Source organism: Carassius gibelio, chromosome A7 (genome assembly GCF_023724105.1).
Source record: "Carassius gibelio isolate Cgi1373 ecotype wild population from Czech Republic chromosome A7, carGib1.2-hapl.c, whole genome shotgun sequence".
NCBI classification, from domain to species: Eukaryota; Metazoa; Chordata; class Actinopteri; order Cypriniformes; family Cyprinidae; genus Carassius; species Carassius gibelio.
Genome location: NC_068377.1, coordinates 28,610,293 through 28,636,007, shown reverse-complemented (window position 1 = coordinate 28,636,007; position 25,715 = coordinate 28,610,293). Strand labels below are relative to the sequence as shown.

Sequence of the window (25,715 nt, the reverse complement as noted above, 5' to 3'; positions counted from 1 at the left end):
TTCTGAATTTTACAAATATTTATTAGATATAACAATGAATACTTTATATGCACAACAGAAGGAGTAGAAATGCTGGAATTTGGGCTCATGCCTGAGGTAGAAGGCCGACATGGGGTTTCAACAGAGGGTAGACTGGAGAAAGCGGGTTGTTTGTATGAAGGGATGTGGAGGGTCAGAGTACATCTGATGACAAAGTTAAAAACAAACTAAAATTATGCAACATTTTATCTGCTATAAGAGTGATTAAGATTATAAAGGTTATAAAAGAAGTCAAACATTGAACACTGTAACTGACTAACAAGTGTTGAGTACTTTGTTATCTAGGTGTGCTATAAATAGGAGTCATAAATAAGCTTAAGCTTTCTGTTTTAGAGATTTTAGTGGTGGAAATTCACCTTAAGTTGTGGAGTAAATGCAATCAAGGTATATACAGTGCCTTCATTTTTTTCAGATTTTATTATGTTGCTGCCTTATAATAAACTTCTTTAAATTTGTTTTTTTTTTTCCAAATCTACACTCCATGCACCATACTGACAATTAATTATATATATATAAATTGAATATTTTCACTCACTCAAACTGGCACCGATAACTTCCACACCATATAATTAACGTTACAAGATAAAGCTGTAGGACATCGCCAAATTCGTTCACTTTGTTCACACAGCTTCGTTGATGCAGTGCTTCACGGCAGCAATCAAACAGAATGATTCATAATAAAGTAGATGAAAATTAACTTTATAAACTTCCGTAAAAGTCCGTTAGTCACAAGAAGTCCGTAGAGTGTTCCATTTGTCATTTTAGCGTTCAGAAGGCTGCTCGCGAGCGCCCCCTTACGAGTCATGCGCCCTCGATCTGGCTCACTGGGGCGTGCTCCGCAAACAGACTTCTACCCGACAGTCACGAAAGTGCGGATTTAGCGGATTTAGAGAAAGACCGCGAGGGTTTATGGTGCCGTTTGGGACAGGGCCCCTGTAGTACCCGAATCAAATTACGAGTCACAAAAAGGGTAAAAACACACGAGACTGAAATGCGTTTGCACTTTGCACGGTTTGCAAAAGGTCCCTATGGGCCCTTCTGTTTTTCAAGATATATATTGAAGATGAAATTAATAAAATTAAGATAAATGAAAATTATTAAATTAAATTATTTTATAGATTAAAATAAAATTAAGCGTTCATTAACAGCACTGAGCTTTTGTTTCTACTTGCAGAAGATTTACTTGCATAGGTTGCACTATTGTCGTTTGTGAAACACACCACTAGAGACCGCTCAAACCACATGAAAGTTAATTTCTCACCGCAAGTAGCTTTAATTGACTATCACACATTCTATATTCGTCTGTTGCAGCTGTTTAAAGTGACATTGAACTGCAATATACTTGGAACAGAAATTTGTTTTATGTATTTATCGATTTATTTTCGTACGCTGAATAATGATATATTTCCGTCTGATTCGATATTTAATCAGTACGAGAAAACACTTCGTCTGTGTTGGAATATCCACATGAATACACCCAGACTTGTGTATTTTTTACGAGAGCGGTAAATGGTTTTGAAATGTTCTCAGTACTGCAATGCTTCATTTTTTACCAAGTCAATGTCATGCATTCAAAATTATTGGCAGCGGTGGGATTCGAACCCACGCCCCCGAAGAGACTGGAGCCTTAATCCAGCGCCTTAGACCGCTCGGCCACGCTACCCATACATAGTACTCTGTAACCATTATAAAAAAAATATTCCACGTGCTTCCAAAGTCTCGGTATTTTCACACTGCATACAAGTTTTTATCTAGTGGCGAGGTCCGTTTGATTCAGAATAAATTTCACCACTAAGCGTTTTCACACCTGGTTTTCGTGAACAACCAAAACGAAAGGTCACTTGCAACTGCCTCCCTTTTTGGTTTAACGTCACTTTAACTGAACTGTATTTGGTTCATGTAACGTGTACTATATGTGAAAACACCTAAATACAATCAATCAATAAAAAGGGGCAAAATATAAAAAGTAACAGTGGAGTTGAAAACAACGTACAGTTATAGTATGAGCTTAAATGAAAGTGGGTTATTACATATATATATATATATGTATATGTATATATATATATATATATATGTATATGTATATATATATGTTAAATACAAAAGCATATATAAATACAAATTCAGCATGAATACTGCATTCTTATTATGGTACTACAAATTCACGATAAACTAATTCAAATTAATAGATCATGCATAATAAAAGATGGCTCAGTTGTGTTTGAAAAAAAACATATATATATATATATATATATATATATATATATATATATATATATATATATATATATATATATATATATATATATATATATATATATATATATATATATATATATATATATATATATATATATATATATATATATATATATATATATAATACCAAACATACATGTTCAGCTTGTATACACTACCCTTGATATGCTCTGCAGGATCTTTAATCTTAAAGTTTGAGCATGCAAACTCCAGCATCATAATCCAAAATAAAAGATGGACATATTTAATATAAACAGACAACTCTAAGGAAGATAAATGGATCGCACAAGAAAGCAAGAAAATTGAAGATTAGCTAAAGATGTATTGATAGGTTGTAATGAGATTGAATAAATTCTGTGGTGATTATGACCTCTGCTGGTGATTGGGTGATATGATCGTTATGGTTGTGGAGGTCATAGAAGGTTGATATTCAATTGTGGTTGTTTATGCAAAACCTGAGAGATTTTTGCCTTTACAGTTGGATATTTTATTATTTCATAACATATATTAGCTTTTTTTAAAAGGAGCATATATGATTGTTTAATATATACTTTCAGATAAGTTGTTAGAATATTTAAATTAAAGTACAACAACTATTGATTAAATGCAGTTCTTGCATCAAAATGCTTTACCAACTTCAATGAAGCCATTCTCCTCAGGTTTCGTGGAACCAGTCCACAAAAAGATAGAAAGAAAGTCCATTTACAAATTTGCACGTCAGGATAGGAATTTTATTTTTATGATGATCTGGAACATAGTCAAGCTTGCGTAAAAGGCAGGAAGATTAATAAGAAAGTGGTTTTAAGAAAATCTGATTCAGTATTGAATATATAAATAAATCACATCATATTTTGCTATTTTATAACCTTAATGGGATTTGCCTCAGATAGCTTTTCATTTTACTTACCACTGCTGTTCAAATGTGGTATGACTTGACTCCTGATATCAGCATTTGTGTAGGTTAGGATTTTTCATAATGTAAGAACATAATAATAAAGAAGATTGTATCTGACAGCCTTAGTTACCATTCACTTTTATTTATTTTCCACAATCTCTCTGTTATACCGAGAGTTTATTTATTCACATATTTTAGTTATTTTACTGCTGTGAGAAATCAGAAATTGACAGAAACGGTCTCCCACCTCCCACAGAATTGTGTTAAATCATTGAAATCTATCATTAGAACTCCACATTTAATAAATCTCAACAAAATTAAAAATCAGGTCAACACCTTTGATTGATATAGACTATATCAAGACTTTCTGCAAGTGTAGCATCTAGAGCTATTTGCACTTAGCCTACTGTAAATGTGATCTATCACTAAGAAAGTATGTTAATTCCACTTAGTGTAAATAGCTGCTGCTGCATATTTCTTCCCCTATTGGCAGATCATTTGTAAAAATAGAAATATATACTCAAATTATTTTGTTGTGTTGTTTCTGTTGGTTTATATTGCCAGGTGTTTTTCAGTTCTGTCTTGACATTGGTTCATTATCTTGGTTACTGGTACTTTCAGGTGTGTATATATAATACTAATCTTTCCATTGTGCCCTGTCTAGCTTTTTCTATGTAACCTGCTGATGGTGAGCCTTTGTCAAGGTCAAGGTCAAGGTCAAGGTCATGTTAGGCCCTGCCCCAAATGGAACACTTCACTCACATTCATAGACTGCAAGCAAAAATCAAAAGCCATTGTAAAACAAATATGTTGGTGGATTTTAATGTGAGATGACAACAGGAGATGGATTTTTTTTTTTCAATGGAGGAATTGTTATTATGGACTGGTATTTTGTCCAGCAACCAAAGTTTAAGGGAGGGGTGACAAACTAATTTCCTGGAGGGACACAGCCCTTCAGAGTTTAGCCGAAGCCACTACAAGGCAAACTTGCAACCTTTAGCCAAAAAGCATAATGGCTCATGCTAACACTTCCAGTTTGCCAGTACGTGGCAAAGAAGACCAGAAGAAGGTTTTTTTTTTTTTTTTTTTTTATGGATGTCAATGGAGGACAGTCTTCACTACTCTGAATAAACAGCTCTTTAGAGGAAACATCTTATCATTTAGTGAATTGACAGCCTATCGGCTAATCTTCAGCATGTTTTACACTAAACAATATTTTATAATAATAACTATTTTTAGAGTTTACACAGAAAAAAAAATTAAAAGAGAAGTATTTTCATGACAGGTGGGATTCAGCTTGGGTGACTGTATTTTCAACAATTGCAACAATCCAGCAAAAGTTCAACTAAATGTTTTATTTTCCCCTCCTTTAAATTCTTTTAATCCAAAATTTTTTAAAAGTAATTTACAAGTATAATACTTTAAATTCTATTCTAAAAGTCTATTCTATTTCAGTATATCTTAAATACACATTAATACATACTGCAACTACATACAATAAGAATTTGTATATTTTGCAAGTATATTAAAATGGTACTATATGCATGCCACTATATGCCAAGCTTAAAATGCAACATTAATATTCCATAGGCTATGTATATTATGCTCTGTCAATGGGTCTTTGGCCTGGAAAAGGTCACCAATTTTGATACTTGTGCAAGCACCTGTGTACCTTTTCTTTTGTATAAGCAATACTGCAAAGCAAATTTACTCAAATTCAGCATTTTATGTAGTATATATTTAAGTTGCAAAAACCAAGGAAAGCAAAGTGTGCAATGAGTCAACACAACAGAGTTTGGACGCACTGGGACTGAAGGAGAAAAGGAGAAATGGAGAGGGAGAGAGAGGCAGGCAGAGAGAGAGGAGAGAGAGATCGATCATGATTGGGTGATGGTTTAGGGGGTTGGCATACCTTTCTGTTCCCTACTGGGGGGATGGGAATGGGGTTGGGAATTCTGGGAGGGGCTTCACAGTGACCTCATACTTCATACATTCTAAATCTGAACCGGCATTATCCAAATATTCTACTTTTAATCTAACCGCAGTGCAGTAAAAGCCTACATCTATTCAGCATCTGTCAATCTGACGTCTGTATCCTTCTTCACAAATCTATCGCGCGACGCAGAGGTGAGTGAAATGGTCTACTGTGTCCGCTAGAAAGGATTTTGCTCGTATAGCCCATGTATGGCAAAGGCTCGACGCCTTCGAACAATCTTTGGATTTTCACGTCTTCAAATTTATCATAACCATCGCGCATTTGCCGTGTCCTTCTCACCCTTTTTCGCGTCTCACGATCGTTTTCCACGGTCCAAATTAATACCTCTCAGAGACGACAAGGCAAAGAATGAAATGCAAAGAATTTGCCAGAGACCCCCATTATAGGTTTTGTTACATGTTGGCATTCATCTCGAGTACCCTATTTGCATTTGGTCTCTGTGCGTGCGACGTTTTTCAATTTATACCGGATGCCGGTAGTGTTACATTTGTGGAATGAAACATTTAGCGCGTAATCCAATAGTAATAATGTAACTTTTGTAAATAGAGCATATGCAATTCTGTCTACTGCCTCCCTGCTAGACGTGTCAAAACGTTATGAACAATGCCAATAAAAAAAATCAATATTAAAATTTACTGGTGATTTATTTTAAACTGGAACGAAAAATTATATTGATGTATATACAGTATGTATAGCACCCTTAGAGTAAGATTTGTTAGCTGGGCTTTGTGTTAGATTAATGCTTTAATTTTGTATTTCGAGTGAGTGGGGGCGGGGCGAATCGGGGTCGTATTGCAGTGATGCTGAGAACACCCTGCAGCTTTGACTTTAAAGATGCTGAATGTGAAAGATATCATTATAAATCAGTTTTATTAATATTATATTTATATAAATGTTAATGGCTGACTTTGTACAATCCGTGGCGTATAGATTTCGGTCTTAGGTAGGCCGATGCGTGATTTTTGATTAACTGATGCAGTGTGCTTTCTGTTCCAGTTCTGTTCGTTCGTGTCAGTGTGAAGTCGCGCAGAACCTTTTTTTAATCGAGGAGTTACGACATGCTCTTGGAACAACCCTGGAACAACAGGATGGTTCCAGGAACATATATTTGCAGGAATGTTTATGAAGTTCAGGCTTACATAGGGCTGGGCGATATAGCTAAAAAAATGTATCAATGATATAATGTTTCATATTATTAGTTATCGATAATTATTGACATTTTTTGACAACTTTTTTTTAAACGACCAATATATTCTTATTATTATTTTAATTAAACCATTGTATTTTTTTATTAACCTTTGTAAACCTAATTTAAAAATCTCATTTCTAGGGCCCTGTCATACATCTGGCACAATGCGGTGCAAGTGTTTGTTTCAGCCCGACACATTTCTAATTTTCTCGTCCTGCGCCACGATGTTTAAATAGCAAAAGCATCTGCGCACATCTGGCGCCTTGCCATTTTGAGGAACTGCAATAAACTGCGATATAGACCAACTCAAACCTGGTCAAGAGCTTGTAGCGGGTCCACTATGCACACACACGCTGCTTATTACACACACAGGGACGCACAGCAGCACACAAGCAGCCCCAAATATTAAAAATTAAACAATTACAATATAAAATAATTGTATTGTGTTTGCTGCATAAATATAAAACTGCCTACATGTCATAATGGATAGTCATCGCATGTTTCAGAATTAAGCTACCTATTTGCTCGCACACAAGCAGTTCTGTTTTCTCTCTGGGGAGGCGTTCTGTCTTTGCACTTGCAAATTCCGCTGTGAAAAGTATTAAAGTATTCTCGCTGGTGATGATGTAGCCCAGCAGTTCCCAAATCCAGTTCTTGCGCACATATTTTGCATGTCTCGCTTAGTTAACATGATTCAGATGAAGACTCGTTAGAAGTGAGATACATGAATTAACATGAATGTGTTCCAATTGATATGATCCCTACACCGTGTTCATTGCTCTCTACTCCCTGAGCAGGGGTTTACTTCACTTCAGAACATGGACTGGAATTGGGAACTGCAGATGTAGCCTATTGTAGTAATGTTGTGCACAATGTCATCTGCACAATTTTCTAATTAATTCTCTCGATTTATAAATCGTGTACACGATTAAGCAAATCGAGGCAATGAATTAGTAAATCATGAGGACACTTTACAAATCGAGGGAATGATTTAGCATACATTTTTTCCTGCATGCCATGTGTGGGCTCCGTAATTCTTTATTCACAATGTCCTTATCACAGACAGGCACAGCACACGTGTTCATGTGTTCGTGTTTGTGTGTGCTGTCTGCGTCATTCATAACATGTGACTATATTTTGCACTATATCAAACATTTTTTATATCGTTATCTAAGAAGGTGTACCGTCGATAAATATCATTACAGTTTTATCACCCAGGCTTAGGTTTACAATCAATGTTTGGACATCAGTGTCATTCCTCTGATTTTAGGGAAACTAATAATTAAGGTTAGGTTTAGATGTAGGGATTTGGTCAAGACTACATTTTTGGATTAAAATGATGTTCCAGGGTCAATAATATATGCTACATCTGACTCTGCATCTACATCTAACAGGCCCATATCACTGTTATTTTCCACTGGCACGTGAATGCCTGTGCTGACGCACCATACCTCCAGTGTACATGACATAACCCCGAGAAGTAGAAGAGACATACAGCATGCCCTATTATTAATTTAATGGACATGGTGTGCAGACAAGCTGCAGCAGTGGTGCGAGGCATGTGCCAGTGTCATGCTTGGCCCATTTTTTGGTGCTACTTTTGTTTTTTGATGTTGCTCCACATACTGCGAGCACATTTAAGTTCATTACATACACACACATTCATGCATTTCTAGTATGTGTAGAAGTGAGGTATGTAGTGCAGATGGTCTGAATTTGACTGAACACATTTTTTATCTATCAAGAACAATGTTTCAAACATGCACTTGTTATATATATATTTATTTGTTTATTTATTTATTTTTTCTATGGAATGCAATAATCTTTCCATTCATTCATGGCTGACCGTGGGTGTCATACTCCAAAAAAGGACAAAACTGTTCTATAAAAATAGTTCATATGCCTTGTGTCATGTGATAGTTTTGTGTGAGGTTATCTCTACCACTAACCTTGGCATGTTGCACCAGGTTGGCAGTCACTGATGCCAAAATGCAGTTGGTTTTAATGTGTCTTATAAAGTGCATGTAATGCGTCAGTTCAAATATGCAGGATGGAAATCAAATCAAAGTCATGTGGGCTATTGTTTTTGAGGTTCTGTGAACCAGATGAACTATGAACTGGCATTGTATCAAAATGGGCTAAGTGAAAATTCTCTATTACATCATGCATAGGTGGATTCATATTTAACAGTTATGTATTGGTTACTTTCTAATCTATATATTAAACATCTTTCTAGCTGAATTTGATCAAAGGCATATAAAATGTTAATATTATGAAAGAGTCGTTATTTTTCAAGGTTGTCCTCTGAGCTCCCATAATCTGGTCTAATGAATTTATATAAACAAATAGATGGGGGGTGGGGGGGTGACTTACTGCAATGCAATTTATTGTCCTCTAGATAAAGATAGACTGAGACAGAGAGACAAAAGGGGAGAGGACATAGAAAGAAACAGCAATTTTAAATGCTAAAGCGATAGGTTGATAAAATGTATTAATTGCCATTTTAAATGACGCAAACTTTATTCATAGTTTATCCTATCCAGTGTTGTTTTCTATGATGCTTTTTTTGTTTACATTATGTTTGATGCTCAGATGATATATATATATATATATATATATATATATATATATATATATATATATATATATATATATATATATATATACTATTGAGATGCAAACAGCCTATTGCAAACGTGGCTTTCATTTTTTCCCCATTATTAACATTTTGCCTGAATTGTTAAAACTGTCATAGGTCATTGAACATACAGTAAAATACAGCATGAAGTGAAAATAAGTGTACTATGATTGCAAGCTCAAACAGACTGTCTCTTTTCTCTCAATAGAAGCCCAGCATTTAGTAGTACCAAATTTCTAGTCAGGTCAGACACTACACCATCAAATCATTGTCTTTGTTAAAGGTTGTAGGGGCACATTAAGTTGTCTATGCTTACAGCTGTGCTTGGCTACAGTCCACAGATCACTCTTTGCAATGACTGAACCTAAAACCTTTTGACTTTAACCAGACAAGATCTATAACAACAGAACTGGGGCATGGGAATTGTCTCGTACAGTTGTAGCAGTGTTGGCAACACCAACGTCATGGTTCCCATGGAATGCATGAATTGATATAATGTCTGAATCAGTGGCGTGCACAAGTTGGGGTTCGAGCCCCTGCCCCTTTAATCGCAGACACTAAAGTACCCTTTCGGTCCTCGATTTCTTGACTTCACACTTTTGGCGCTTTCCCACTGCATGGTATGACACAGTATGGCTCAAAACACTTCTCTTTTGTGGGTGTTCCACTGGGCACAGTACCTGGTACTTTTTTAAGTGCCACCTCGGTTGAGGTTCAAAGTGAACCGTACCATTAACATCAACAAAACTTGACGTGTAAACTCTGCTGATCACAGATTGGCAGAAGAGAATCATTACTATCTGCGTCACTGAACTTGCGACACAAACTCAAAAGAACTGAAGCCAGCAAAGGATCGGACACAACTGTTTTGAATGAACACACCTTTTTTGTTGTTGTTGTCTGTCATGGAAGTATAGATGTTCCTCTCCTTAATATCAGAGGAGCAGATCCAACGAGAGCTTGATGGGACGATGTAGAATGAACAAGTTTTTTTTAGGAGTTGTGGCAGTAATGGCAGCGCAACTATAAGGGCCCTTCGCACCGCGTTAGTTCCAGAACTAAATGTCCATTACTAAAGTATGGTTTTGCACAAACTATTTCCCAGTACCATTTAAAGGGTTGCAGCCAGTCAACAGTGACGTAATTTGTTCACGGTGTTCAACAACGGAAAAAAAGAAGAACAACTTTAACAACAAAAGGATGGAGGATGCTGTGATCAGAGCTGTGTTTTTGTTGTGACTTGCGGGTTTCACAGTAATGGACATGGAATGTCGATGTATACGTAAAGCGATTGTAAGAATGGAAAGGAGGACTAAGAATCTCCAACAACAACTGGCAGTGCTACATTTGCTACAAGTGCCTGCACTTCAGCGTCTGTCCATCTATCGCTGTTCATCACACTTGCGAAATAAGTTGGCACAATGTATACAGTATGTTTACTTTGCATTTTAAATAATGTCAGGTGAGGGCATTTTCGGAGTCTGGCCAATCAATGTCTACTTACCTCACGGGGTAGTACCAGTTGTACTGGTTAGAACCTGCTCTGGAGTAGGATTTAATTTGGTTCTCGAAAAAGGCAGTCCGGTACTAAAATTGCATCCAATTCCGGCAGTGCGAAAACCCCAAAAGGTAGTTCCACAAATAGTTTTGGTTCCCGTGATGCAAAAGGACCTTTTAACGACATGTGAATAATCCCGCCCACTCTAAGGCTATAATAAACTGCAGTGAAAATGCAAACCATGCCAGGCCATACCACACAGTGGAAAAGCACCATTTGTTCCTTTGTTACCCCAAATATCTTTAAAGCACCCTTTTGCCTTTTGATATTATACACTTTCACATTCATCCTCTCCTTCAGTGTGAAGTAATTGTAATAACTCTGCCTGAGGCAACATTAAAGTCAGTCTCATGGAGAAATGACAAGCACTGTGAAATAACAGTGAAGAAGGACTTTATGCATTTATATAACACATCTCATTTGAAGATGTCATACACAATATCGGCATGTTCACAAATGCTAATTAACACATCGGTGCAAACGACCAAAGAGAAGTTATATAAGATTTAAGGATATTTTCAGACATCTTAAAAGAATTTAAATAAATAATAATAATAAAAAAAAAGATTATTTGGACCTCATTAAGAGACTGTTATCCAGTCTCACAGATTGCGCTAACCTGATGGAATTTGCTAATTGGTGCTTTGATATTTCATTCTCGTATTTTGAGAGCTAAATTAATTTGGGGTTAATAAGGGTTACCCAGATAAAGACAGGACATGAGTTAGGTTAGGGGAAGGAGAAGAAATTGATTCAGCAAATGGAAATATCAGACATCTGTTCAATTTAAGCAAACTATTCCATTACCAATTGAAGGACAAATGAAAGACAGTCACATGGAAATTTGGAAATCAAATATTGCATAGCAATTGGCAAATTAACCACGAATGAATGGTTGTTTCACAGCCTCACAAAGTCCTACCCGATACATGTTTGCCAAACTCAAATAAGCATTCGGACATTGAGGGTTTTCCCATTACAGAAGTGTATCAATGGAAAATTACCAGGGCTTTCTCAACCGGTAAGTGCCCAAGGGGGTGCAAACAATGTTTGCTCTGTGACTTGTTCACAGTGTTACTCCCACTGCAGAGATTTTCAGCCTTTTAATTCCCCAATACTCACTAACCATATATGCGTGCCTGCACACATCTGCCTACCCATCCGCTTCACCTTCCCCTGGAAGTCTCAGACCAAGTCCTTTCAAAAAAATTTTATTTTCCACTGGGAACCAGGGCAGTGCTGCTCAGTGAGAATTAAAAAAAGGATTAAGGGTTCTGGCAATAGAAGGTGGGCAGTGGCAATAGAAGGTGGCATTTGGGCACAGTTACAAGTCGCCGCTATTGATGCCAACCTGCTGGCGTGTTGGCACAGGAAAATAAACACTGTACTGAGCTGATGACAACCCTCACATGATTTGTTTTAGGGATGCATGATATTAGATTTTGCCTATATTTTTCATATCATTTAGGCAGATAACCGATTCTGATATATATTTCCTTTTATTTAGAAACAATACCAAGTCTCTCCTTTGCTGAAATGATAGACAAATTAATTTTTTTTATTCGCCCAAAGTTGCAAAAACAAGTTGGATGTAAAATAGAGTATTTCTGTGCCAAATACACTCCTTCAGGGTTTCGGAAAAGATTTTCAGAGCATGGCCCTGTATGACGCCATAAAAGGTGGAATTCCCTGTATGGGCAATTCTCCCGGAAGAGCACATGCACAGCAATCAAAGTGAAAGCAAGAGCGTGCACATCAACGTGCTTCACTGGGGTTACAGAAGTCATTGGCAGCGTTGCACATTACACTACTACCAAAAAATCAACAATGTCACCAAAGAAGTGTGTTTTTGGTTATGAGTGAAAGATAACCTTGTTTAGCTTTCCAAAGAACCCAGCATTAAAGTAACAGTGGATACACTTTGTTTCTCTAGGGCAGCAAATGAATTGTATGTTTGTTTGCTCTCTGCATTTTGGTGATGAATGTTTTATAAACAAATTCAATTCAATCTAAGTCGATCCATTTTTTGTTCCTGTTTTACTTATGTCGATGTCACAGCTTGCAGACAGCCTCTAAGCAAAAGCTTTGCCTGCTCTTGAATCTTTAGCTCCGCCCACGGCACGTCTCCAGGAGCTCGACTGTTTTTGGTTTGGTTTTTGTCGTTTTTGGTTTACAACTAAAGACTCTTTGGCGATATGAAGGATGCAGTACTACTCCCTAGGTACTCCACTGGCAGAAATTGTGTGTATGTCCCCTTTAAAATATCATTTGTAGATTTAATATTAATAGCTGGTCTAAAGGAAAAGAGCTGGAAAAATTCATATTACATATTAATGTTATATTTAATATAAAAAATATAAGTCTGTATATATAAAAATTATTTATGTGTCATGATTTCTTTTTAATTCATGGAAGCTAGTGCTTCTGACTTAAAATCAAAACAGACTTGTGATTTTATGACCTCAATTATTGCATGCTTTATTCAGAAACACAAATATCTTAATGTCATTTGTCTATTTAACTCTTCATTTTATTACAATTAGGCCTACAGTGCCACCCTACATGAAAAAAAGGCCTTATCAGACGAGCATTAGGACCTGGGGGTGACTGGCGCTGCTCCTGGTGCTGCTGCTGCTGCTGCTACACGTGCTAGTGACTATATCACTATATCATGTCACATCAGCGGCGTCATTCTGTACATTCTTTCCTAAATTAAATTCTGAAATCCAAAAACAGTGAATGTAATCACCATTCATGCGAAAGTTTGCTTCAAGATTGACCACACTGCTGATGGGATCTTATCACTAGCACATTCTGAGCACATGTGAGTTACTGTATACATCTAATATTCATAATTGTAAAAAAAAAAATCAGACAATGGCGATGTTTACATTTTAAGTCTTTATCGACCGATTCCGATAACGTTCCGATAATATCGTGCATCCCTAATTTGTTTTGTAAGGTTCTATACTGAGATCCTTTAAAAGTAAAAAACAAAAATAATGTCTACAAAGGGTGCATAAGTTGAAGGTAAAGTGTCAAATGGAAGTTCTTTTTTGGTAACAGATCACAGAAGTTGAAATCTCATTGTAAATCTCTTTCCATGATTGACTTTTCTGCAGCTCTGAGGATGAAGATTGAAAACAGCCTCCCCTGCTCTCAGCTCCCTGAGGCCCCTCCTCAGACCGGGCTCCATTTTACAGTGGCAACGGAGGAGGACTTTGATGACATCATGGCTATGAGTAAGGATATCTATGGCGGCCTGGACTATCTTCCCTCCCGCTATCAAGCCTGGCTGCAGGAGAGCAACCGCACTGTCGTTTTGGCTCGCAAGCAAGGCAAAGTGGTAAGAAAGTGGATACAAGGAGCTTGTTGCAGTGCATGTTCCATCCTCATTGCTTTAAAGAATAGTTCACAAGAAATGAAAATCATGTGACTTTATTTTGGGCAAAACATGTAAAGAACATGCAGGATATTTGAAAAATATCCTGGCCACATCATGCAAAAGAGCGAAGACATCACACTGTCTCGAGAACACTCTTTACATAAACCAACTCAGACCTCTTTCAAATGGCAAAAAAATAATAATAATAAAGTAAGAAAATGGCTTTGCACTGATGTTGAACTAGGACTTTAAAATAATAATACCTATAATAAAAATATAAAATGTTTTTTGAAAATGTATAACAGTAATTTTTACATTGATATAAAAAATACATACATTATATTTGTACTAATACAATTGTACTGTAAAAAAAGGATTGTTCATATGTATTTATTTATATGCACAACTAATATTATTGTCTTAATTTCTTTACTTTCAAGGGTGAACCATCAAGCTTTCATTTTGGCTGAAAACTGCAGAGAGACTTAAGTTTCTGTGTTTAGTTTGATCATTTCAAAACTACCAAAATGCTGAAAAGTACTGTTCACAAACATATGGGAAATTATGCAAATGTGAAAAGTTGAACCTGGTGCACGTTTAGCAAATGGATGTAGTGAGTGACTTAAACTTGAAAAAATCAAGACATTGAAAATACCAGATCGTGCATAGGTGTAAACGAACACAATTCCACACTTCACTCTGAAACACACAGAGCATCAGACTATGTCACTAAGCCATATTATGATTTCATTATTATTTTGGTTAATTGTGCAGCCCAAAATGAAACCGACAGAAATAACAAAAGAGCACTATGAAACTCTCTCTCCTCTATCGTAGAAATAACTAACTTTTTATGCAACTACATTTTGCAGATTGCACTGGAGTCGGTGTGTGTTATTGATGATGGGGAGACCATGCTGGTGGAAGGGCTTCGTGTTGCCCCTCAGGAGAGGGGGAAAGGTGTTGCAGGGGTACTTCTTCGGTTTTGCTCTCAACTGGTTAAGTCCAAGTACCCTGACGTTAAAGTCAGCAGGCTGACAAGAGATGACCAGCTGGGGCCAAAAGACTTCCAGAAGTACCGGCTCATAACCAAACAGGTAAGAACCGTTTACAATAAAGTGTTAACATTTGGTTCAGATCTTGAACTAAAACAGCTAAAGCCACATTGTCTTCATTCTGCCACCTAATTAAAATATGAAGGGAATCCTCCTGGTGCGCTTCCGTGCTGAAGACCTAAAATTACGCCTTGCTGATCTTGGGCCTAATATCACTGTAGCGGGGGAGGGTCTGTCCACCACAAACATCCCGATCCGTTTGGAGCCAGCAGAGGTGCATCAGCTCTTCCTAAGCGATGTTCTAATGAAGCGTGTCCTTCCCAATGCCACCATCGTTCAAGATTGGCAGCCTTTCAAGCCTCTGCCTAGCAACATGGCCATCCTGCTGAAGAAGGATATTGATTGGATGGTTGATGATTCCCGGCGCCCAACCATGGCCAGCTTGTGCACCTTCCCATTCCATGTGCCAATTGGTGATGACTGGTACTACCTCAACATCGATATGTTTGGTAAAGACCTGACACTGGCCATACAACAGCTGTTGTGCCACCTGAGGTGCCACACTGGCACTCTGAAGGGTTACGTCATGTGTCAGGTGTTCCTGGAGCCTGCGCTGTGGAAGCCTATGGCTGATTTCTTTAGGGAAACCCTTAAAGTGGAGCTGGTGAAGGAATACACAGAGCAGTGTGTTGTGGAGTCTGATGTCGTTTAGTCGAGGAGCATCAGAAACACCTTACCTTAAAATTAGACACCAAACCTACATAAACTTAAGGAACTTTAATATCTCCGTCAAATATAGCAACTAAAAGAAACAAAAAAACACCTAATATGTCTACTATAAAGGGACAAAAAAAACTTCAGTTCTATTCCGCTTAATGAAATTGCTCTCATAGGTTTTAATTTATTTTAACACCAATTAATTTAAAAAAGGCATGCAAGTGAACAAACTAGAATAAAAGCAGTAGACGCTTGTTTAGGTTACTTCATTTATTTCCATAAGCAGTACTGTAAATGGTGGCGCTGAATGGAGAGGGACTGGAAAAGAGGAAAGCAGTTTCAGATTCTGTAAAATAGGGACCCAAATTGTTCCAGGCCCTTTCATTTCTGTCAGCATCACTGACAGTGAAAGCATATTTACTCATGCTGAGTTGAAAAGAAAACTGCACAAACTTTAGGGCACTTTATGATAAAAAATGGGGTCACACTTTAGTGTCTGTTGCTCTTTCAGAATGTGGCACTGTAGCTGCTAGGGTATTTAGAGGAAAATCAAAAAAACAAAATTTTTAGGACTATATAACAGACTGTCCAAAATATGGAGACCAAAATTGTCTTTAAAGGCAGTTTTAATTATCCTGAAAATACAAAAAATTTCCACATAGGGAAACATTTTATTTCAGACTTTCTAATGTGTGACCCAGGACCACAAAACCAGTCATAAGGGTCAATTTTTCAAAATTGAGATTTATACATCATCTGAAAGCTGAATAAATAAGATTTCCATTGATATATGGTTTATTATTAAGATCGGACAATATTTGGCCGAGATACGACTATTTGAAAATCTGGAATCTGAGGGTGCAAAACAAATCGAAATAATGAGAAAATCTGGTTTTGTGCTCCAAGGTCACCTATGCTCCTTGAAAAATTAGTAGTACTTCCTCTAAAGGTACTTTGCAGTGCTTTAAACTCTGTATAAAATGATAAATGTCTGGCTAAGAACTTGCTTATACATTTAGATTACAGTCTCAAGTTTTTGCTTTAAGTACTTGAACCTGTTTGTTAAAATGACGTTCTATCAGTATTTGTACCTAACTGTAGAAGTGCAGTTGTGATAATACACTGGAATATTGCTTGAAGTACATACAGTTAGATATGATTAATAACTAATAATGGAACAGGCATGTATAATTGTTTAAAATTTTTATAAATTGACTGTTTGATAGGATCACATTTAAACACAAAAGGAAATATAATTAGGGATAAATACGGTATATATAATTAAATGTTTAAATGTTGTTATAGTTCATTATAAATAATTTAGTTTAGAATTTAACTGAGACATCACTATGTAGTGATTTTGTTACATCATATACATTTCATAAGAAACATGATCTTAAGGAAATTCCTCTGAATCTGGTGCTCCAATAAAAAAAAATAATAATAATTACATTAAATTAAATCTTCAGCTGACTTAGTGTGATCCACCCATGGAAATCAGTAAAACGAATCAGGACGATTGGAAACCTTAGCAAAACAAGTGACAACTGCTCATCTCTATGAAGAGTTTGTGAATTTCTTGAAGTGATATTTTGAAGTTAAAAGACGGACACGATCTGCCAGTGGAAAAAAACGAAGGAAGTCAACATAATGCAGAAGATAAAGGACATCTCCTTCTGATGGCCTGAAATGAAGAAAGTAAAGTGAAATACAACCAAGATGAATAAAGAAGAACAGAAAGACATGTTTATAACCATATTTATTTTGCCCCAAACCCAGATTTCACGTTGCTTTTTTCCTGAAGCACTGTGTCAGAATGAGAGAGAGAGACAGTCCACACGAGCAAATGCATCATTCTTTATTTCTTAAATGGTTACATTTTGGTAATAATTAGGAGGATCACTGGAAACAAAAGTTCAATTAATTTAATAGGAAACGCCGTACCACGTGTAGTTTAAGAACTCACAATTTGTCGTACAGATTTGAATCTAAATCTGTATCCGCTAAACTAAAACCAAGAACTGTATTCTTTTTACTAACTATGTGTCTGGTTTGACTTCATTTGGTGGAGTTATTTTGTGCCCTTGTATGAACTCTCAACATCCGGCGAAAAGGAGGCCTCCTCTCCTTCATTTGGACAGATGCATGTGGGACTTGTAATGCGGTCAGTATTTATACATGGTCTTTTTTTGATTCTGAAATTCAAGGCATTTTACAGATCATTAACTTTAATTCTAATGACAGTTTATCTCATTTGTATAGGTGTACATATATACATTTATATGTTTGTTTGGGACGGGGATTCTATGATAAGGGACTCTTTGTTAAAAAAATCTTTCATGGCTGAAATCTCAAAATCCTTCATGTCTGCCATGTGCTTTCAGAGGAAATCAGTCAGTTTTCTCAAAATAAAAAGTGTCTGTTGGCCTTCAAAAAGCTACAAATGATGTAAGTAATAGTGAAGCGTCCCTGATATGCTTTTATTAATTTGTCTTTTTCTCCGTCTAAAGCACTCGTCATCCAGACATGATGGATTAAAGACTCTAAATGTGTATGTTATGTGTTTCTGTCGTACATAGTGCAGTGCATTTAGATTGAAGTCTTATTCACTCACTGGCCTCTATATTTAGCGGCTACATTTGCTAATCCAGTAATCGTTTAAGAATATTTCTACGTTTCAATATTTCAGCTCCACCTTTTAACACTTTGGATGTCTAATGGCTGAGTATTAGTGAATTGTGCCGGAGGTTGTAACTCTATGTTTTACACAGGTCCTAAAGATTAGAGGCATGTGACCACCTGATGGTGAAGAGATGTAAAGGATATGTTACCCCTTGTTTCGCTGAACTTTAAACCCATTTCTTTCAATTATGAGGTGGATTTTCACTTTCTTTTTCTGGAACAGAAGGAGATGAGAGATGAAGCCAGGGCTATTTTAGGAATAGGTGGCGAGGAGAGGACGTGATCCAGATCAAGTTACGGCTCTAAAAATGAGTAAACATTCATTTTGTATTGTAAAGATGACAACAGTTAGACTTGGAATGATTTAGAGCACTGTAAGTGACAAAAAAAGGGAAAGCGTCTTTAGGAAGAGAGGCCTTGTTTTAGTAACTAGCGGCTGCCCAGTGTTTAGGAGGACAACATACGTAGACCAACCTAGACCAGGATATCTGTATTTCCTATACTCTGGTTTATCAGACTCAGCAGTAAAGTAATACCTTGAGTGCTAAGTCACATGAAAGCAAATATATTCAGACACTTGTTATCCTGTGTGACTTTGGGCTAGTTAAAGTTTCAGAGCTCTGAGTAAGTGAAACTGGATCTCGAGAGTGTCATCTTGCGTAGAACAAGGGTTCACCCCAGATTCCCTTTACCTTCCATCTGATCCCCGTCAGCTTGACACGTGGAAATAGTGAGCAGGAAGGGTTAAAATAAGAAGGCTGGGTTCCAGCCTTGTCATATGAATGCACTGTCCTTTGCCACACTGCTCAGTACCTATTCCTGATTTTTATGTTATTTCACGATGGCATCTTTGTTGTTTTTCATTGTCATGACTGCTTTGTAATGTTCATAAAGGGTTTTATGTGCATTAGAATCAGCTGTGTATTGTATGTTTTGTGAACGAGGGGAAAACCACCAGGGAGATAGATATATATATTTTTATTCCAAGTCACTATTTCAACCTTAAAACTTAACTGAAAGCCTTATCCAGGTGATATCAGTTTTTTTTATAGAACTTGCACTATCAGAGCTCCAACTCTGCTTCTCCCTTCGTAGTTTTCCGTAGAAAAAACATATACTGTGTCTGTACACAAATGCTTCTGAAATGGCTAAATCACACGGGTGTTTTCGCCCGTGTTGCACTAAGCTATTTTGTTACATTTAATCTACAAATCTAATGCAGTATTTGGAGGTAAAATGCAACTACATCCTAATGCAAATTGTATTTTATCTCATGCCATGTCAGAATCATTCAAATCTGATTGGATTAACCATTCATCTAGCTGTTCTGATGTGCTGCACTTTATACTGTAGATATGTAGATATTCCAAAGCACAGTTGGGATCTTCATAAAACATCAATGTGGGTTGCTGTAACAGTCATGGTCATTCAGTGGATCATGCTAGATATATTTTTTTTGTAATCAGAATAGGAGCATGGGCCTATCTGCGTAATGTTTTTAAATTCAAGGGTATTTTTAGTGGTGTGCTCTTGACTTTATAGACGTAAATTAAGTTCCTGCTTAGTGACCATTGTCTGAAAAACCCATGCTGTACCTTTCTGAAACCGCTGATGGACATATCTACCACTGTCAGCAAAGCAGGGACCATGTTTTCTACAGACCTCAAGAAGGTAGTGGTTTGAATGTCCATGTCATCCATTCTCTTGATGCAGCAGTGGCTGTTGAGTTTTTCACTCAAGTCTTCCCATTAGCCCTAGATACAAAGTGGGTGTCATGTTTTGTGTGTTTGTGCAGAATATATATTTAAAAAAAAAACTATGATGGGAAACAATTGCTTAGAAATGAGATTTCTAAAAAACAAAAACAAAAGAACTCATGGCCAACTGTCAATCAAGAGGGTGAATACAGTTTCAATGCTATAAAGGCATTTTGATTATATGATAAATTGTTTTCCTTTTTTTAAGATTTCTTTTTATTATTATTACCCAATATGGCTGCTTATTCTCAAGCAGTTATGTGAAAATGTTTTAATATTTTGTTACCTTTGTCTGTTAATTATTTTTTTCAAAGATTGTGAGAGATGCAGAACTATTTTAATACAGTAATTTTTTAAAAAACCTTATAATTCATGAGAGGTTTTTGAAATGTGCATGTTGTGTGAGTGGGTGAGGAAAGGCTTTACAATGAGCATGCGATTAGATTAACATTGAGCACAAAGACCCTGTACCAATATCTAAACATTTAAAACCTGTTAAATTGGAATTGGTGATAATTGACAAATTAAGTCTAGACAGGGTATTTGAAAATAGGAGTAAACTTTTTTTTTTAGCCATGATACACATTTTTAGAGACTTTCGGCTATACTTCATTTATTGTATAAAGGGGATTTAAAAGTCTGATCACTGATAATTTTGTTTCCTCTATTTGCTTGCGGCATTTTGTTGGAATTGTGTGCATCTCTATATACCTACTTCTTTGTATGTTTTAAAAAATAACTTGGCTTGAATATTTAAATCTAAAATATATATTTAGAAATGTTTCGAAAACCAGAAACTGTCACTTCTTAAAATCAACATTACAGCAACATTCATTATGTGTAACCAGTGGTTTAACTAAAAAGGTAATTATATGCTAGTATTGCTATTTTGTGTTTTTTCTTTTTTTTTAATTTATTTAATTTTAATTTTACCTCTTTTTTTTATAGTTTTTCTTTTTATTTATTTATTTATTGAGTACATTGTTAAATTGAATACAAATCCTGGCCAGTACACTCATTTTCAGAAATTATTAGCAAAATTCATTAAATTCCCTATTCTATGAATTTAATTCATTCAATTTAAGTTTAAATTTGCCTTTACTAAATGTTATGTACCAATGAATGTTAGTATAGGAGATGCTTGGATGATCCAGAATCAGTTTAAAGTGTGACTAGTCATATGGTATGAAGTAACCTTATCTTATTTAAGTAATGGATATGCCACTGGCCATGAGGTCTGTGTGCTGTTGCATTTTTTTTTTCTTTTTTTTTTTACTGTAACAAACAATATGTAAATAATTGATGTAACAACATCTAGATAACATCTAAAGTCAGAGCTTTGTCTCTGCTGTCAAGTGTGACGAATAATTCTATTTATAGTTTCTCAAAGATCACACTGAATGCAGTAGAAATCCAGGTGTGAACCCCATGGAAACACAACTGTTTTCATTCTGCCATTTAAAAAAAGCCCAAACCATAAGTTCAAGACACAGTCTTTGACATAACCTAAAATGTTGAAATTCTGTATACCATTCATTGAAACCCTTGACATTTTTGGAGCTTAAAAACAGCTCAGTTTTTATGACTGCAATATGTGATGGAAAACAGTCACTGCAGTCTCTGAGTTTCTTGGTTAATGTCAACCTTTTGTTGTGTTTTTGTATTACTTTACCTTGTGCATAATCATTTAATCTTTTAAACATTTTAACTAGTGTTAACTATGTTGTTTGTCATTATCATTGTAACACCTTAAGCATAATGAACTTTATAATTAATGGCAACATACTGTATGTAATGCAGTAATTCTTTTGCAAGAATGAAAATATGGCAGATAACAAACAGCATTTTATGAGACCTGTGACTAATATTTTGTTGATCAAATGAATTTGTAAAAGGACTGGTGAGGTTAAAGCCACTTGCTGTAGTTGCGATGCAGTATCAGGATGAACGAAATGTATCTAAATAGCATAGCTTAGATGTTATTCGCATAGTGATGTTTTGAATTGATGTATTAGAATAATTGTTTTACTTTCCAAATTGTTAATCAAAACTTAGTGTTAGAGATATTTGTGTGTGTGTTTACCTAACTGTATATTGTACTGTTTAGCAATAAACAAACTAACAAACAAAAAAAAAAAAAGAAAAAAAGAGAGAAAAAAATGAAAACAACCTTTAAACAAACAAGACATATAATGAATTCAAAAGCGTTAAAAAAGGAAGTGAATGTTTTTGTCGATTTTAATTTGTAGTTATTCTAAAAAAACAAAGTGAAAGCCATACATCAGGTTTTATTCTTTATATGCATCACAACGTGTATTATCAGAAAGCTCAGCAGATGCTTTCAGAGTGACCTACACATTACACAATTCATGTTACAGACAAACACCAGCTGACATTACACAATGCTTGCCAAGCACTCACCCAGAAGAAACTCCTTTTAACTCCATTTTAAATCTTTGATAAGCTATTATTTTATTAATGTTCTCAAAAATCAGCCCTTGCAACATGTAAACCCTGTGCTGCACAGTGACAGTATATTAAAATACTACTATCCATATCCACTGTTATCCATTAAATGTTTGCACCATTATATTATGGAGAACACATGCACAGCCAGCACATAATGTAAAACATTTTTTTGGCTTATTAAGCAAAAAAGATGCAGCTAAAGGGAAGAGCACTATAGTATAAAATAAGTGATTCAAACACAGTGCTATGGAAGTCAAGCAAGGATAAATATGCATATATCAGGCAATGACAAATGGAGAATGTGAGAAGCTACTTTGCTGAACTATGCTGACATGAAAAGCAGCTGTTACTGCAGCCTCACATTACTGACCTTTAGTATACTACTGCTGCACAAGAACAATACAGTGTCTTATTTTGACATCATGAGCATTTCTAAATAAATTTAGGAGAATGGGAATATCTCAAATGTTTGGTAAAATGGTGGCAGTCAACTTTAGACAGAAAATGAGAGCTAGACAGCTGCTAAAGATAGGTTTGAAGAATTAAACCCATGCCACCTGTTCTTGGATTACAATGAACATTTCAGAAATGCATTGCACTCTAATTCTGATAAGTAAAGCAGAGGTCAGATTAAATAAATTGAGTCTAGAATTCTGACATCACGACTGATTCCTGGTGTTTTGGGGCTTACATGGTTGGTTTTGGAGGAGTGACATTTATGAAGTGGTGATTTAATCACCTTTATCAATGTTCGCAATTTTATGATGAAGAGAAAAGAGAACATATTTGATCTGCTTTATGAATTAAGTGTGCCACATAAAAAAAATCCCAGTGAGGAAGTCTCAGTGGTGCGAAAAAGAAACATCTACCCTTTCTGTTTTTATGGTTGTAATTTTAACTTTTCCTCCAAAACATTAATGAGGTGTTCAAATCAAAATATAATCATAATATTGGACCTTCATAACACTAAATGTGGTAGGATTACAAAGTAAAAAAAAATATTGTGATATGAGATGGTACTGCGTGTACCAATTAAAAAAACAATGGCCTTTTGTGAGTTATTGCAATGTTCCAGACATCACAACATCACAGTGGAATTTACTCGGTCTGTGTGTTCATACTGCCAGCGTCAAAGTGGCCGGAAGTCATTCATGTTCAATGTGAGCCAGCGTCGAGGAGCAGTGCGGCGTGACTTGGCCGTTGAGACTTCAGCTGTTTCCTTTTATCTGCAGCCCTCTTCTACACTGCAATGCACCGTGCTTCCCATCCCCCTCTATAGCTCTGCATTGCAAGAAACAGTGTAGTCCAATGCAGTGCTTTTTAAGTTCACATTATGCTGACAGTGGTTAGAAAGTCTGTGGAAACATCATTTAAAGCAGTATTGTACATCCGTGTGAGAGTAAATGGTCAGTTATGCCCTGCATAATATATATTTACAACAACATTTCTGCAATAAATAGTGTTAGTTAGCATATGATCACATGCTACACACAGTGCTTAAACCTCTGTATGTACACCTGTCCATCTGACAGATGGGAATGGGGGAAGGGTGGAGGAAGAAAGAGATGGTAGGAGACAAAATGGGTCAGAGGAAGAAGCAGAGGACGCACATGTCTAATAAAAATAGAACGGAAAATAATCAAGCAGACTGGATTTAAGAACAAAGCACAAAGCCACCGGGGGACGTTGACTGTTAATTTTAGATGTTATTTTAAGCCAATACATTACAAGACAACAAAATTAAATGAATCACAATCTCGTAGCTATGAATCTTGAATTATGAATATACATGAAAGCAATATCAGTGCGCCCAAAACATCATTCTGAATTTGTGTGTGTAAATGAATGTACCCAGGTCTTCCTTCAAATCTTTCTATGGTATAGACAATGTTTTTATTTATTTTACTTTTTTTTACCAAAAGCTTTGAATAGTCTTTAAGAGGAGCGGATGTTAATGGCTCATAAATAACTCAAATGGATTTATTGAGGGTCAGAACAGGGCAAAGGCTTGTGTGTAAAAGACTGTGTGTGTCTGTGTAAGAAAGCAGGAGAGAGAGAGAGAGAGAGAGAAAGCGAACAACAGTGGACATGGTGTGAACTGAGTGTAAATTAGGACCAAAGCCATTTATAGGAGAAAAGTGACCTACAAATGCACTAAATGACCTGCTAAGAATATTGCTTTTCTTGCTGGAAATTTTGCATGGTCTAAACATTGTATTATGAGCTCCATTTACATATTGGTAACTTTAAAGCCTAAAAGGCAATCCAGTCTTAATCTGGAAAACAGACTAACAACAACAACAACAAACAGTTCATGATTTCTTTAAAATACATGCAACATTTTAAAATGTTATAGCATTGCTGCAAAATAAAATTGTTCTACAATTCTTAACGTCTAATCCAATAATTTCCATGTACCTGCTTTTTCACATTTCCTTTTAACTTTTTCTTTTTCGGATAATAATCAGTTACAGCAAGGTCTCTTATTTTAACTTACAATCTAATAACAGTGATAAAGTAAAAAAAAAAAAAAAAACCTTTAAAAATATAATTTAATGTTATCGCATTGAACTAAAACTTTTTTCCTTTTTTAAAAACTTTTTGGTATTTCCCCCGAACCTTTTTACTCTGTCTTCCTAGTCTGGATCAAATACTAGATTCATTATGTCAAAAACTAAGATACATAAGCTCAAATCAATGAGGCCTAATCAATCATTTTCAAAAAGAAATGCAAAACCATGGCTAATTAAAATAAAACTAATAAGCTGACAAAAAAATAAAAAATAAATAATAATAATAATATCATCCAAGATCTGATGATAGTAAAGCACAATGAGAAATTTACAAATACATTTTAAAAGGCCAGTTAATTTTGACCTGGAACATCAAAGTGGATTTTCAGCAAAGCACAAGAGTAAATGAAAATACTGAATTATATTTAACATTAAAAGGAACCTCTTTATGGTTTGGTGTTAATGTAGGGGTACTGTCAGTCTTAGAAATGGGGCTGTGGGGATCGTAAGACAAAATATAGTTGGCAAGCACTGCTCTAGAATGTCAACGCAGCCCTAGCTTG

General features: G+C 35.9%; 1 protein-coding gene, 1 long non-coding RNA gene and 1 other non-coding gene across 4 annotated transcripts; 1 reads left to right on the top strand and 2 right to left on the bottom strand.

The window, feature by feature from the left end:
* On the bottom strand, nt 1-1,874 carry LOC128017079 (uncharacterized). Its single transcript, XR_008184363.1, has 2 exons — nt 575-1,874; nt 1-183 (listed from the first exon to the last, which is right to left on the bottom strand). It is a non-coding gene; the product is annotated as an uncharacterized LOC128017079 (long non-coding RNA).
* On the bottom strand, nt 1,621-1,702 carry trnal-aag (transfer RNA leucine (anticodon AAG)). Its single transcript has one exon. It is a non-coding gene; the product is annotated as a tRNA-Leu (tRNA).
* A 3,295-nt stretch (nt 1,875-5,169) lies between the features above and the next one.
* On the top strand, nt 5,170-25,026 carry LOC128017073 (histidine N-acetyltransferase). Of its 2 annotated transcripts, none has more exons than XM_052602213.1 (4): nt 5,170-5,320; nt 13,697-13,920; nt 14,832-15,056; nt 15,160-25,026. In XM_052602213.1, exons 2-4 carry the CDS (start codon nt 13,705-13,707, stop codon nt 15,724-15,726), a joined length of 1,008 nt encoding a protein of 335 aa, XP_052458173.1. In that variant the 5' UTR covers nt 5,170-5,320; nt 13,697-13,704; the 3' UTR covers nt 15,727-25,026. The 2 variants fall into 2 exon arrangements, with proteins under 2 accessions (XP_052458173.1, XP_052458174.1); XM_052602214.1 differs by lacking the exon at nt 5,170-5,320 and adding an exon at nt 9,136-13,398.
* The last annotated feature ends 689 nt before the right edge of the window (nt 25,027-25,715 follow it).

Bases quoted from the DNA above. Each gene is read 5' to 3' on its own strand.
- LOC128017073 (XM_052602213.1), top strand. From the start codon at position 13,705: ATGAAGATTGAAAACAGCCTCCCCTGCTCTCAGCTCCCTGAGGCCCCT. The intron at 13,921-14,831 runs GTAAGAAAGTGG...TACATTTTGCAG, and splicing joins CTCGCAAGCAAGGCAAAGTG to ATTGCACTGGAGTCGGTGTG. The intron at 15,057-15,159 runs GTAAGAACCGTT...TAAAATATGAAG, and splicing joins ACCGGCTCATAACCAAACAG to GGAATCCTCCTGGTGCGCTT.